General features: G+C 31.9%; 2 protein-coding genes across 2 annotated transcripts in view; both read left to right on the forward strand.

The window, feature by feature from the left end:
• LOC148228682 (Kv channel-interacting protein 4-like) overlaps positions 1-15860 on the forward strand; it is a 32262-nt gene that overhangs the window by 12347 nt on the left and 4055 nt on the right. The gene's annotated exons all lie outside the window — the stretch shown is intronic.
• On the forward strand, positions 12362-14765 carry Sumo (Small ubiquitin like modifier). The gene is made up of 3 exons (XM_088199218.1): positions 12362-12466; positions 13896-14012; positions 14082-14765. Exons 1-3 carry the CDS (start codon positions 12449-12451, stop codon positions 14211-14213), a joined length of 267 nt encoding a protein of 88 aa, XP_088055344.1. The 5' UTR covers positions 12362-12448; the 3' UTR covers positions 14214-14765.

Consider the following 15860-nt stretch of genomic DNA (forward strand, 5'->3'; position numbering starts at 1 on the left):
TAAAAATATAAGTTTGTATTGTATATTAAATGTTGATTTGATATGGTATTCAAACACCATCTCTATTGTTTTCAACATTTGTTGAAACATACTATACATTTCGATAAATTTATAAATAATTTCAAACGTCTCTAATGCTATCTACTAATCGATATTTGATAAATATTATCAGAACATATATATCATCCATTTTAGTATTAAGATAAATTTATCAACTTTGTTTGTAGAAGGATTTGAGTAACATTTAGCTATCATATGATGAAGTACATATAATTTACTTTGATATATATAAAAATAAATCTTGTGATTATGCATTTTCGTTTATAAATGGGCACCATCAGGCCTACCCTTCCCCCCAACCCCCACCCCGCATTGCGGGCTCTTGCGCCATGTAGTTCCACCACTGTCTAAATCCATGGACTTTTTATCGTACCGTACACGTGCGTGGCTACCCATGTATATAGGCGAGTATTTGGCGGAAAATGTAATGAGATTCAAACATCAACGTCGAAAAAGTCGTTTCGTTTTATTTAATCGCAATATCAAACGGGCGTGAACATCAAACGCTTCGAAGATGTCGCTCTGAGAAAACTCACTCCCCTTAACGCTACTTTGGTACTTTGCAATTCCGACAATTACACAGTTGGAGATTGAACTCGAAAAATAATGTTTAACCCTCTGTGCCAAATTAAAATTCGCCACCGGCGTAAAGTTTTACACGGATACAAAAAGCGATTTCTCGTTCTACGAATACGTCGGCCCATTCAATCCCTGCCCTATTCACGAAAAAACTGCCGAATTGCTGAAAACCGCTCGATTCTGATTCAATGCTCTCATCCAACGTTTTTATTTTGAACGCGAATGGTTTAAGTTGTATATTTATGCGGAAGCCTTATTTTAATTTTAAAATGGTACCTATATATAAAAATGTAAAATTTTACATTTTTAATTTTTACATAAATAATGCTATCTATCGAGTGTTTAACTTAGTATATATACTTTGATTAAACCGACACATAAATCTGAACTTCTTCCGTGAAATCCCCGTTTTGAGAGACGGAAGCAAAATTGGATAGCGCTTAGAAGCAGGTCAGATATTTCCGTCTGATAACGCTCCACTGGAGACTAAATTGTATATAATACATAATGATGATTTTTGATAATATTGGTACAATCAGGACAATATTAACACATAACAAGCTAATAATATATATTATCATATAAATACATACATGTATATATTTATTTATTTATTTATTTATTTATTTATTTATTAAAATTATAACCATCGTGACCTGACAGGCAAACCTAATGCGTCACGATAGTCAAAAGTACTAATACATCATAATACATACAAATATAAACAAGACAAAACAACAGACACAAATCACCTCAACAGGTGTGCATTGTCCCATACGAACTGAACCAAAACTCCATATGTGCAAGAGAAAATGTCAATATTACTATGGACAGAATTGAGCAGATAAATAGCCTTGGCCAGAGAAGAGTTGGCAAGTGCTCCAGTTCTAGACTTAACAGGCAAGAATAGTGGACACGACCGAGAACTATAACCACCTTCAGGAGCCCACATTTGAAGCTGCTCGAGCACTGAAGGATTGTCTACGATGCCCTTGAGCAATTTCCAGAAGTGCTTAATTACATAAACACTTCTGCTAGTCGACAAAGAAACGTATCCCAGGGCTCCCAAAATAAAAGCACTGGGAAACAAGAACGGATAATACCCGTATTCCTTCAAGTATAAATATCGAAGAAATTTACGTTGTACTTTTTCCAGCTTCAATTCATTACATTGATTCATTACGCCTGGGATCCAAATGATGGAGCTAGTTTCTAGTATGCTGCGTACTAGAGTATCATAAAGAGTGCGCAATACTAAAGTATTCCTGAAGTAACGCGCATTTCTCAAGATAAAACCGAGCATTTTTAAGGATTTGCTATGAGTCTCTGCAATGTGCTGGCTAAATTTCCAACGTTCTTTGAAAGTCACTCCTAAATCATTAGTTGAAGAAAACCTTTCCAAAAAATATCCGCCTAGATGGTATGAATATTTTGCCGGCGTTAATGACCTTGAAAATGAAATTGTGTGACATTTTTTTACACTGAGAGGCAATTGGTTATAGCAAGCCCATTTCCATATAGAGTTGAGATTTCTATATATATCATCTAAAATAATATCAATTTTTTATTATTTTATTTTTTGAGATAATTTTTCATACAAAACTTAATTTCAAAAGTAAGTAAATAAAAATGGTTCTATACTCATATAATACACGATAAAATACATTTATTATTACTTTATTCTGCAAATGAAAAATCCTAAAAAAACTTTAATATGCAATGAAAAATATATACTCTTCAAAAGTCAGTTCTTCATTTATGTATATCTCTTTTAGGAACTTGAAGACGAAAAATGTTTAATATTTACTCAAACAAATCTTTATCTTAAGCCAACACTTATTTGAACATGTAAATTATCCTGTCCTTGCAGCCAGAGAGTTTTTTATGCCAGAGTTTGATATTAAATATTAAATATGTTGCGCAGCAATTGAAGTGTTATCCGTGGATGCGTTCGTAGTCTCTAGCAATTTCCTGTGCGGGTTAAACTCTGGATTCTGGACGTCTTTGCTGCCCCTTGTCTTTTGTTTGTAGATGAGAACCACTCGATCCTACTTCCATTTCTGTGGAAAATGTTTGAGTTTCAGTATGACATTTATGATTGACAAGAAGGTAAGGACGCTGTTGCTCGGAAGGAACTTCAGCACCCTCGCCGGTATCTGATCGGGCCCCAAGATTTTGCTGATTTGAGTTTACACTATGGCCGCTCTCAGATCGATGGTATTTTCTGCTCCAAATCGTTCATTGTGGGTCCTCGTAGAATTTCTCGCGTGTCTATGCTCAGTTTGGCAATCAGTTCAGCGTCCGTATATCTGACCGTTGGCTTAAATTGGTCCTTCAATCCGACTACTAGTGCCTCCACTTTATCTTCAAACGTGACATGATAAAAAGACAGACACAAATCACTTCAATAGGTGTGCATTGTCGCATATGAACATGATATAATATCGATATCTCGATGCACAGTTTTGAGCAGACGGACAACCATTGCAAGAGAAGAGTTGGCAAGTGCTTCAGTTCTAGACTTCACAGACAAGAACAGTAAGCGCGACCGAGAACTATAACCGCCTTCCAAAGCCCACATTTGGAGCTGCTCGAGCACCGAAGGGTTATCTAATATGCCTTTCGGCAATTTCCAAAAGTATTTAATATTATTGAGACTCGTTTGCTCCGAAGGTTCTTTGCAAGCTTTCAGATGAAATTTATCCGAAAACGTCCCTATTTCTGGCAATATTGTAATAATGGACCAAATGTGACTTTTAAAACTACTGATCCAAAAAAAATATTCTAAAATTAATTAGTGGTCGCGCCCTCTGTTACTGACGATACAATTTTTTAAAATGTTATATAATACAAAATATAGTGGGAAATTTTCATGTGCTACTAGTTCTCCACTCAATAAAAGGTTCGTTCGTGTGATATCGTAATGTAATATTTCTCTAGTTGTTTTCGACATCTGAAGTAGTTCAGAAATTTCTACAACCGTACAAGAAACGGGTTCAAGCGAAGAAAATAGATTTCCCAGTCAATCTCAGTCGCTTTTCAATGCATAAAATATTTTTGCCATTTCCATGTGTTGCATACAAAGTGTAGTGCTTGCTGTCAGAATCTGAAAATTGCAGCTTCGGATAGGAAATAAAAGCAAAAACACGACCAACGCCAGTTGATAAACTGATATTGTTTTCTCACTTTTGTGACAACTATTTTCTCACTGAAATCCTTTAGGGGGTTTGCGAATCGTGATTTAAAACCTCACATACGAGAGCCAGTGCTGGATTTGCGGATGCGTTATGGTCAATAGTTTGCTTTGTTTGGATGACCTCGTCAAAATTACGACCACACAAAGTGACAAACTTCCGAAACAGATAAGAGCCGTCGATTGCTTTGGGGAACCCTCGTCAATGAGGTTACTTTGTCAAGAAAATTGACACGTCTTTTGATCCGGTACGTGTTTGCGTCGGGACTCATAATTTCTTGCCATTTGGTCACTCTGAGAATTCCGAAATATTAAATACATAAACAAACACATTATAACGTCAAATACGTTTATCTTATGCAAAGGCACCTATTTAGATCACAACGTATTTTTATACAAAAAAATAAAGGCTTTAATTTACTGGCTCGTATTATAAATAATTTTGCACATACATTGTAATTAACTTATTAATACACATATTAAGCTTTTTAACTCTACCCTCATGCCAAAATATTCAACACAACGGAGATGTACTCAGTATACTTGTAAAATATATTAAAAAAATATTGATTTAAAATTAGAAAAAACACGAATATTATTATGAAATAAGTAATAATTCCAAACAAAATTCCGAAATTAACCAAACTAAATATTTATTTCAAAATCAAATTGAAAACTTCTGTAAGCGAACATCATTCCCGTGGATAGCAAAAAATCAAACTGGAAACACTCACAAGTTTGAATGTATTGGTGAATTGATATCCAATTTGGTTGACAGAATGTTTATTTTTGTTATTTCAGATAATTATATATGATACCATAAAGAAATACCTAAAATATTACAATTTTATTTGACATATTTATAGGTATTAGTTACATAATAAAATGACATGTACACTCGGTGTACATCACAGTAAATGAAAGGCTAAAATGAAATTGTGGTAGAACTTAAAAATATTTTTAAAAACAATAAATAAAAATGCGAACAACCTACACAAATTTGAACGTATTACATTATAAAAATACAATTACCCAGTGGTAAAAATTGGTGATTATTATGGCTTTGGTTAGAATTCTATATAAACCCTAATGTTTTTCAATTTATATCGTGTCTGGGAGGTCGAAATTAATGATTATTATATAATTGTAATTCCAATTGATCATCACAGATTAGATTTTTTATCATTACGAATAAATATCGTAATGAATAATTAAAATAAAGTCGTGCTAGCTCATTGACATATTTTGATTGTAAGAATTTGTAAACAATTGTTAATAAATAATAAAATATATTTCACTAATTTACAGATTTTGCCTTCAAGCTAATGTCTCACTACTAATATATAGTTGTTAATTGTGGCAACTTCAATGTAAGACAGTGCCTGTCATGTTGCAACGAAAGATTAACAATTAAAAATTACAATTAAAAACAAATCCACACAAAATCGGTAGTACTCGTAATTAAAGCAAGATTATTATACCCTTTTTATATTTTACTATAAACTGCTATTTTTCGTAATGAAAATGTTTAGATTACCTTGCATGATAATTTAAAATACTTAAATGTATATTACTAATGTAATTTTCTTTAAATAATATATCGAGGGTAAATTCGTGAAAATTCTGCCGTTATTTTCCACATTACTTGCTAGTTTTTTAAGAAAGAGCAGATGATTTTACCACGCAACACATTTTTTTAAATATTTAACTCATAAATTGTCTTCTATAAATTTATTCAATTAAGTAAAAATAAACTCAACGATCGCAATTAGCCCGAGATAATAATAAAAATAGCATTATAATTTCTGTCATACGTTAATTTAAGCCTGATATCTGGTTGTTTATTGACATATACGTAGTAGTAATCATTTTTTTAAAACGAGCCCCAAATATCATTCCCTTAAAATTTCCCTTTTAAATTTTTTTGCTTGTTCTCTATGAAAAAAAAATCCTATTATATATTTATATATTTTTAATTATTTCTGACTATTTCTGATATCATTAAATCAATATTTCTATGAAACATAATTTTGAATGTAAGCCAAAATTCACTTTACTCCTAAAATATTACAAAACTTTTTGCACATAATATTTTACAAAACATTTAAGATATTAAATTTAAGTGATTAAGTGTTACAAATTAAATACCGCTAACTGCTAGAATATGGATTTGAGTAACTTTCAATATATGTCTAGATAAGCTGTGCTGGGATACAGTACATATGAATATATAATTTACTTAATTTTATTTAAAAATAAAAATATGCATTTCCATTTACAAATTCCTATCACCTTCATGGGCTTTTTCAGTATTTTCCATGGATATTATGTGACGTGCGTAGATACATACAAGGCACTTACGCCACGTAGTTCCGCTACTTCTTATATATCACACTTTATTTCACACACATCATAGTAAATTCGTGCTCCAAATTGGATTTAAACTGAAATTTATCACTCAATTAGATTTCCAGATAAGAAGACGACCCTAATTTTCATAGTTACGTGTTTGCAACCTGTCATTTCTAAATCAACGCAGCCATTTGTCACTCGATCTCGCCTAAAAATTGCCCAATGATTCGCAAAGCTTCAGGAAACCAGCGTGCCACCAAAGGAGTTCCCTTCCAAAAGTTCCAAGAAGGCAACATGTTATAATCTCGTTACACGTCTTCAATTAAGGAATTCCGATAATTTAATAATGGGAATCAGAAACGTTCAATATCCCACCTTAGCCTGAGGGTTGAAATATAGATTTTATGCCTAGTTATTTCAGCCACCCAATCTTGTACGCAACGTTTTTGGCATAATTTCTTGAATGTATATGGACATTATATATGTATGTATTTAAGATTAACTAAAATAAATGGTTTTCTGTGGTTACATAAATTATTGAATGGTTTGTTATTATTTTGTGAGAGGTAGAGTTTTATATTTCATACACCAACACACAACAACCAAACAGATCTAAGTATATTTGTTTAGATCTGGGGTGGCTAACCCGCGACCCGCCATGAACATTTTTCCGGCCCGAGAGATTAATCACACTTTTACAAAATATATTTATTTTATAATCACCAATACATCATAGATAATTTTTCACTCCAAAAAAATGTCTATAGTGTATCTAAATCTAATATGGGGATAGATAATTGTATATATGGCCCGCGGAGCTATGATGCATTTCCAAAGTGGCTCGCAAGATTATTTGGGTTGGCCACCCCTGGTTTAGATGTATAGGTGTGTGTATAACAGTATGTAAGTGTCGGGAAAATAACATTAAACCGGCGCGGTGACCCTGACACAATAATAAACATATTACGTCAGTATATTTTATTGCTTAACTATAAAAATAATAGCATGGTATTAATTGCATTATAGCGAAATGGAATTATGAAACCGCTTATTATACATCAAAAAATATATTTCTGTATAAAATACACAATATTAGATATCTACATGCCGCTGTTTTGCATGATTTGTTATCTCGCGAAAACAGTACCGAGCTACCTCTTATCGTTTCTGCGCTGAGCACTCACTCCTTTCGGATTCTCAGACAGGTTTACCATTCGATGGCAGATTCCTATTAAAAGTCAACGTAGCTAAAAACTATATATGCAGTCGAGGCCAGTAGCAGATTCGCAAAGCCCAACACAATAAAATAAACCGCAATTTCAGTTTATGATTATTTATGTCCTAAAGTGTGAAATAACTAATTCCACTTTTTGTATAAATACTAAATAATATCTCTTTGCCCCATATCCTATACAAAATTAATATCATGTAATCTCAATATCAAAATAACAAGTAATACCAAAATTTACACAAATCATCATTACTTTTTTGGCAATGTAAGTAAAAGAATCGCAGCACTTTATTATAAAATACATCAGGTTAGAAATAAATCAGTAAATAAATGAGAATATTTAACATTTTAGTTTTAGCTTTTCAAGGGACTCCGCGTATATGCTTATTGTTCTGTATAGCTCACCATACAATGACTGATCCATCATATACATATTCATAAATTTAATGTTTTTTTTATTATTATTTGCTGTTATAATAATATAAAGGTGTGTAATTGTTTTATACGTATATACACACATGTATATAAGTATAATCATTTACATTTCTCTTTCAAGCTAATAAATTAATTTTATGAATATGGCTACTCATTAATTCACAAATTTTACATGATCTGGGTGCCCATCCATAATTAACGTCTCTAACTCTAATTTGTACCTAAAATATTTAAAGTCTAATAAAAAATAATAATTGTCTATGGTCAGCTTGTTATGCCCAACAGTCTGACATTGCAGATTATACGATAATTTGAACAATGACAGTGCGATTTGTGTTACTGTCGGAGTTGCCAGTGTAAAAAAATCCATCAGAAGTCATGAATAAAAGTGAGGGAGTTTGAAAGATCATATATGTATACCTACAGTTTTTTCAATACATATATTAATGATATAAATAATTTCATAAACATACTAATAATATGTGTTACTGGTTAATACTCATTTTTATGTTTACAATTTATAAAAATAAGATTATAAAATAAAACATTAGTGATTATAATTTAATGAAAAACACTAAGCAACCTTTTACAATTTAAGCGAAGGAATTGGAAAAATACAGGGGGTAACAAGAAATTAAGTGATAATTTGAGTACATTTCACTGAAGGAGCCATTTATATGTTGTCTTTGCCCTCTAAAGCAATATATGCTTTCGCATTTTGTGTTTGTATTTCAATTTATGATAGTTTTTATATTAGTAGTGATACACGAGATTAGTGGGTTAGTGTGGTATCGCGAAATATTTTTTATAATATTTTCTAGTATGAAATGACAGTGCTGGTATTTGAAGATTAAAATGAAATTTTTTTAAATATTAGTATAAAAAGATGTATTATATATTATTTATATAGCTTTATTTTAAATGACTTGTAACTTGAAAAACTAGTATTACTGGTGTTACTTCACACCGGGCATGCATATATTAAAATGGGTCTAATAATAATAAATTATTTGAATATTAAAATTGTATTTTGTATAGCTAGTGCGCTTTTTTATGAAATATTGGACTAAGGGCTGTAATGGCGGCAAGCCCTTTAAAACGAAGTGTCAAAATATAATTATTAAATTTAAGTTTGAGGTCTAGGTATAAACTTATTTTCTATTTTACTTTACTTCCCTGCTTATTTTTGGAAAGATGGTGGCAGAGTTTGTCTACGTTTTGTGAAAATAATTATTTTTGTATTAATTCAGTTGGATTGAATTTTCCACCTTGCAAAATATTTCTTCAAGGTTTTAAAAGATTTTTGTAAATTACTCGCGATTGGTTTAAGACCACATATATTTAATTTTTGTAATATCGTTCTTATACAAGAGAAAGAAAAACTGCCCGATCAAACTTCCCTGAGGAGCTTCAGCTGGAATTTTACGCGGTATCGAGTGTTCATTATTTAGTGAAACAACATAACTGCTACTTCTCACGTATGACCGTATTAAGCGTAATAGATGGGCAGCAGTTTTGTATTTGTATATTTTATAAATCAAACCGTCATGCCATTCTGTGTCGAAAGCTTTATCTATATCTAACATTAAAAGACCCGCACTCTTTTTCATAATAAAATTTGTGCATATATACTCCATCAAACTATTAAATTGATGTGTTGTAGAGTGATTTTCGCTGAGATCAAACTTTTCGTAATAATTTTATTCCTCAAATATTATTTTAAACGCATAAGATTTTTTTTCAAACATTTTTCTAAATTAATGTTATTACTAAAATAAGTAAAATAAAAAAATTATGTGGGTACCTATTCTATAATTTTACCTCGACAGCAAACGAACATGCTATTTTTATTAGCCTTACTGCTAAAAATCACGTATTTTAGCCGCCATTCCAATACCGGCTTGCTCTAATGATATGCTGCGAACGCAAAAATATCAAAACGAACAGCCCGCGTACAAAAAGGGGTGCGAGCAAATCAAAATTAATGATTCGTTTAATTAAAACGAGCGAATCAATCGCAAAAAACACATGATGAAAATTCTCCCCCGTGGAGCACGCCACACTGTTTACCCCCAACCACCTGGTAAATGGCCTATCATTAATTAACCATTACAGGTAATGGCTCGGTCTTGTGCGTTGTGTGTAACGACTCTCGCGAACTCGCATTTCCCTATTTTCACTTACATTATTTCGCTCCATTTCGCGCCCTCTACCACACACCTTCGCATCTTCGAACTGATTCATACATTATGTCTGGAAGAAACTGACGTGAAATATCAACGTAATGAATATACACTGCCCCCCCCCTTACCTTCGCCCACCGCTAATGGTCGAAACGGTGGCCCTTAATGCTTGCAAATATTTTCATATTCCCGACAACGACGGGGTAAATAAAACACCCCCGCAATGTCGCCAAATAAACTACGCTCGCGTGCTAGATTCGATATTTTAAAATATAACTATGCTTAAATTCAATTAAGCACCTAAGTGTTTCGACAATCGCGTGATTGGTCTTTAATTGGACTGCTCGACTCTGAATTCCAAACGAATCGCAAATCGAATAACTCGGCGTCCCGTTAACAGTTTTAATTTGTTTCAAATTGTTTTTATATTTTATTTTTCGAACGACGTTATAATAGGAATGCGCATGGTGTGCTACTATCTTTTTCTCAGAATTTTTTTTCATTGGCAACACTGCGTGACAACTTTATCTGCTTTATTAAATTAAACAACATTGATTTGAAGAATGTTAAAAAGACGTATATATTTACAATTACGATAAATAAAATGTCCGCTGATCTAAAATGATATATTAATTTTTCATTTTGTCACTCGATTCGTAACTCACGCCATCTATCCCATAGTGTACAAACTAATACAGCATTTACTTCTATTTTTGGATATTCATATTAGGTACAATACGGGGTCAACAATTTGCTAAATAAATGAGAATAAAAATTTTCAAAAGTGTTCCATTAATAATTTACTAATTATTTTTTAAATAACTCGAAATAACATGATTTATTCGTAAAACCTGATTTTGCCATGGTTTTCAAAAACCAGCAAAACTTAACATTAGCAATTATTTTTTAATCTAAGTTCAGCAAATGAATGTATGTAACAACCAATTTTAATATGGCCCGAAGCGAGTAATATTTTTGAGGTCCTACAGAATTTAAATTTCTGTCAAGAAATTATAAAGAGGTAATGCTTGCTTAGCGATATTTAATAAATCAATTTTACAAATTGTTCAATAAAAAAATTCTCACTTAGCACTTCCAAGTTCACATATTATTCCAGAATAATCTAAAATACGTGCTATCTGTTAATTTTCGTTAAGCGTCGTCAATCCATTCATTCGCTTTCATTCTTCATTATAGGAATTATATTCGTTTTTCTACAACTTTTTAATTTTCCTGATCCATTTCATAAAACTTCCATACAACTTTCGTAAGACAGAAATGTGATAATTTTTTTCAGCAAATATTTGCTCCTCAAGTCTGCATAGATTTCATTTTTGATCGCAATATTTTACATTAGACAAAAATTGGCTTATAAATAAAATATCTTCAATCAGGCTCCCAATACTATATTTTTCTGTATCCTATGTTACTTTGCTGTACTTGCTAAATAGATTTTATATATGTAATTAGGACTCATGCAAATTGCTACATATATTCTTCAAATGCAGATACTTGTATTTTTGCATTAATTGAAAAGCTTATTATATAAAATTCATTTAACCACTTAATCACCGCACATTTTTACAGACAAGCACTTTCAAATACGAAAAATATCGTTTTTTTTAATTTCGATAATTTTAAAAAATATTTTAAAGTTGTCATTGTAAAGAAACCGAAATTAATTTCGCTATATTTAGACTGTAGAAACTAAACGCTCACAGACGGGCGCACGACGTTTTTTAACACCTGACTCAAGCGCCCACCGGCGGGCGCAAGGCGATAGAATTAGTCAACTGGTTTTTAAAATGTCGTACAAAGAAAAACCTCAAAAATATTTTTTTTAAAACTTCCTTATTTTTAGATTTTTACTAAAGAAATGGAAAAAAATAGCAAAGAAAATTACTGGCTCCTCTTAAAAATAATTACTAGAATTATTAAAATGAAGTTAAATAATATAATTTAATATTACCTTCCCACGCAATTCACTGAATGTGTTTCGCAAAGAGAAAACAAGACTCATATTTTTTTCTTATTAATATGTCCCAACCCCCTGCTTCTCTCCCTTCCTTTTATGAAAGCCTGTCCATGTATTTAACACATAAATCAATAATGAGAGAAGAATAAAAATTTTATTCTGAATGTATGTTTTTCATAATTCTATTTAAAAATACTCGTCTCTTATTTTGAGGACTATATATAATTAATATTAATACGCGTTAGAATTAATATTCCCCCCCTACTTTTGAAATAACGGATATCGGGTACCTGGCCACTAAAATCGATGCTAGGTCCGCGCGCGCGCGTCTTCGCCGCTTACGTTGCACGCCTGTTTCCGCCAGCGACCGCCAAAACGGGACGCCATTAGCCGTCTGGCTCGCCCGTTAGCACCAGCCGTCGTCGTATTCCTCAGCCACCATGTCGGACGAGAAAAAGGTACGCCTCTCCTCGAACCTTAGAGACCATTTTTTGATCGAGAATCGCGGGGGAATGCCGATTACGGCGACGAAGCCGGCTCCTCCGGGGTCTGTCACCGGCGCATCTCGCGGTAGCCCCAGCCGAAGCCGCATACGCGCGCAAACCGCACTATATCGTTTTAATCGAACGTTTTAACTTTCATAGATGCTATTATTAGCATCTTAGTCGACAATGGGGCTCCGCCCTTCGGTCTTTGCATTGACCTTCTTTGCCAGATCGAAGCCGACCCAGCGCCATTTTTTTTTTATAGGTTAACCTACAAATCATTTCGGTGCGCACTTTTTGCGTTTAAAGTACACAACAATGCTTCTCAAATTCAGATTATTATCATAACCTTACTTCTGATAATTTATACTATAAAACAAATGCCATCGTTTACAATAAACAGACAAATTTGAAATCTATTATTTTGTGTCAGCCATGTTGGTTTTAATTAGTTTGAGGTTATGTTTTACCACCCACTAATTAATTGGATTTTGTGTCGCGACTTTCAAGTAATTATTCAACAACCGCACAAAAGCTATGCATTGTTTGTATGTTTAATGTTGGGAATGCAAAAAATGAATAGTCGCCATTTTATAAGAAGGCATCAACATCGGGCTGGCTAATACACTTAGTAGTCACTCGGGTCTATTATTCATAAAGTATAACTATGGCCATCACCGTCTCAACTAAAAACGCTATATCCTACATATGGGCGAGTATTTAAAAGTTATCATAATCTCCCTGGTCTGAAAATAATGACTTTTTAACTTCTGCAACAATTTTTCCTCCTCAAACAAAAATTTTCAAGATAGCCTTTTTATCTTATGTCATGATATTTTCAAAATCTGGTCACCTTATATAAACCCAATTATTAATCGGTTTGTATCAATGAATTAGTTGATACATCACCGTAGTTCAAACTACTGTAAAAATTAAACAGACAATTTGTGCTTAAATTTGCGGGATCGAAAAGTAATTACAATTTTGAACAGAATATTATCAATAGTTCAACTTATTGATGAGGCTTGGTTTTTACTATCAGAATAAAACGAGAGGATGTCCACCACATCTTAGACAAAATATTTTCTTCAAAATTAACATTACTGTAGAGAAATTTGTTTATAAAGAAATTAAACAACATTTAAACCTACATAAAATATAATGAATCAATAGCTCTTGAGCCGGTTACTATTCTTTCTACTGATTTGTTGTCTGACGAGTAAAAATAATCTTAAAATTTATTACAGTAAAATATCAAAAACCAAAGATATAATAAACCAAAAGTCTGTTAACCAGCTTAAATCATCATCACTGGAATAATTTTTATTTATCTACCTGTTAGAGCCATTGCCGGTATTTTAAACGAACAAAACTAACAAAAATGTTATTTGATAATTTTTAGGGAGAAAGCGAACACATTAACTTGAAGGTGTTGGGTCAAGACAATGCCATAGTGCAATTTAAGATTAAAAAACACACCCCTCTAAGAAAACTAATGAATGCCTACTGTGACCGAGTCGTAAGTACAACTTTCAATTTGTATTATTTCATCAATGTTACATATAATAAAACATTTTCGCCATTATAGGGTCTCTCTATGCAAGTCGTAAGATTTCGATTCGACGGACAGCCCATAAACGAAAACGACACTCCGACGTCACTCGAAATGGAAGAGGGCGACACCATAGAAGTTTACCAACAACAGACCGGAGGGATTTAATTTGACTTAAATTTAATGTTTATTTATCAGTAGCATTTCAATTATTAATAGAATTGAATGTTTTCATCGTGGAATTTTAAGCGTCAAACTGTCAGGCGCAGTGTGCGTGTGTATCTTCGATAATTCATGATGCGGAATATTATGATATTCTGACCGCATTCTGTAATGTATATCCACGCGATTTTGCGCCATCTTTGAAAAATACACAATAATAATAAGTTTTTTAGTTTCTGTTCTTTTTTTTTTATTTCATTCATCTGATGCTACATTCCTTTATAATAACCGTATTGATGCTAACGTTACTTTCATGCCTAAGCTACGGTATTTAGTTTTAATTTAATTTATCGTCTGTTTTTACTACCGAGACCGTTTTGTAACTAAATTATGATTACAATATCAGTATAAATCTCCTTTCTAAAATTAAATACAAATGCTAAAAAAATGCGAACGCAACTGTCTAGTGTTCTTTTATAATGCACTGGACTTTGTGTTTGAATCCTTTTTTTATGTATGTTTAAAAGTATTTGTAAGAATAAATGTAAGCTAAATATATATATTTTTTTTAATTTACCTATCCATATTTCCAAAATTCTTATTCCACCTCAGATAAAACTGCATTAGTTGATTTTTAATAAAATGCTTAAAATTTTATATGAATATTTTACAGATACTGACATTACGCAATCCTTAACTAGAAAAAAATGACCATGCTTAAGAATATTACCTTGCAACCTAAGTTCCGTGGATTAACCACTGGAAACCCCAAACTTCCCCTCAAAAACATTTAAAATGTCTATGAGATTAACTATGTTGAAAATAACACATAGTTATCAAAATTGAAGGGAATTATTAGATAGATTTCAGTCGACACGACTTGTACAAAGTTATGACAGCTTATGAAAAAAATGAATGCACTTGCTACGACTCAACTTTAAAATATTTATTACTGTTAATATTAGTACGATAAAAAAATATTCTATAACTGATTTCAAAATAAGAAAACGAAGAACTTTCACACATGGATATCTACCTGATTTGTGCCGGCGTGGCAGAAATATTTTATTTATATATTAATGTGGAAATATTTACATAAGTTTTTCATCAAGTTGACGATCAAATATACTTGACAAATCAAAGCAGAATAACAAGTGCATTTAATAATTTTTGAATATTTTTTTATATTAAATGAATGTATTTGTATGAATTTTATTGAAATTTAATTTAGCTTGGTTTATAGCCGGCAACCAAGCACCAGAAATCGTTTTCGCGTCCTCTCTTTTATTTAGTATTATTTTTCTTTTACTCTCTATTTTAATTACTTCTCCAAAAAAAAGCAATTGGATTTTTAATTTTGGTTGTATTAAAACTTATATTGTTATTTTCATCGAAAGTGTAGTTTACCAAAGTTGATTTTTTATCGCATTTCTATGCTCTATTTTTATATATATACATTTTAATATACTCTAAATATTGTAAATACTATCAAATAATTATTACGGCTATATTGAAAAAAACTTTCACGTTGATATAGAAATGAGCAAAGTTCAAACTATGATGAAATATGAAAAAGAGTTCAGACATTTTTTTTAATAGTAATTTCTTTAAAATCATTGCATAAGTACCATTTAAAAGTTAATGAAAACATTT

The sequence above is a fragment of the Plectrocnemia conspersa genome, unplaced genomic scaffold (genome assembly GCF_051122295.1).
Source record: "Plectrocnemia conspersa isolate PC_06_02 unplaced genomic scaffold, ASM5112229v1 ptg000012l, whole genome shotgun sequence".
Lineage (NCBI taxonomy): Eukaryota > Metazoa > Arthropoda > Insecta > Trichoptera > Polycentropodidae > Plectrocnemia > Plectrocnemia conspersa.

What these genes read in the sequence shown, in the direction of transcription:
- Sumo (XM_088199218.1), top strand. An exon ending in ATGCCTACTGTGACCGAGTC is followed by an intron (nt 14,013 to 14,081) that starts GTAAGTACAACT and finishes TCGCCATTATAG; the next exon opens with GGTCTCTCTATGCAAGTCGT.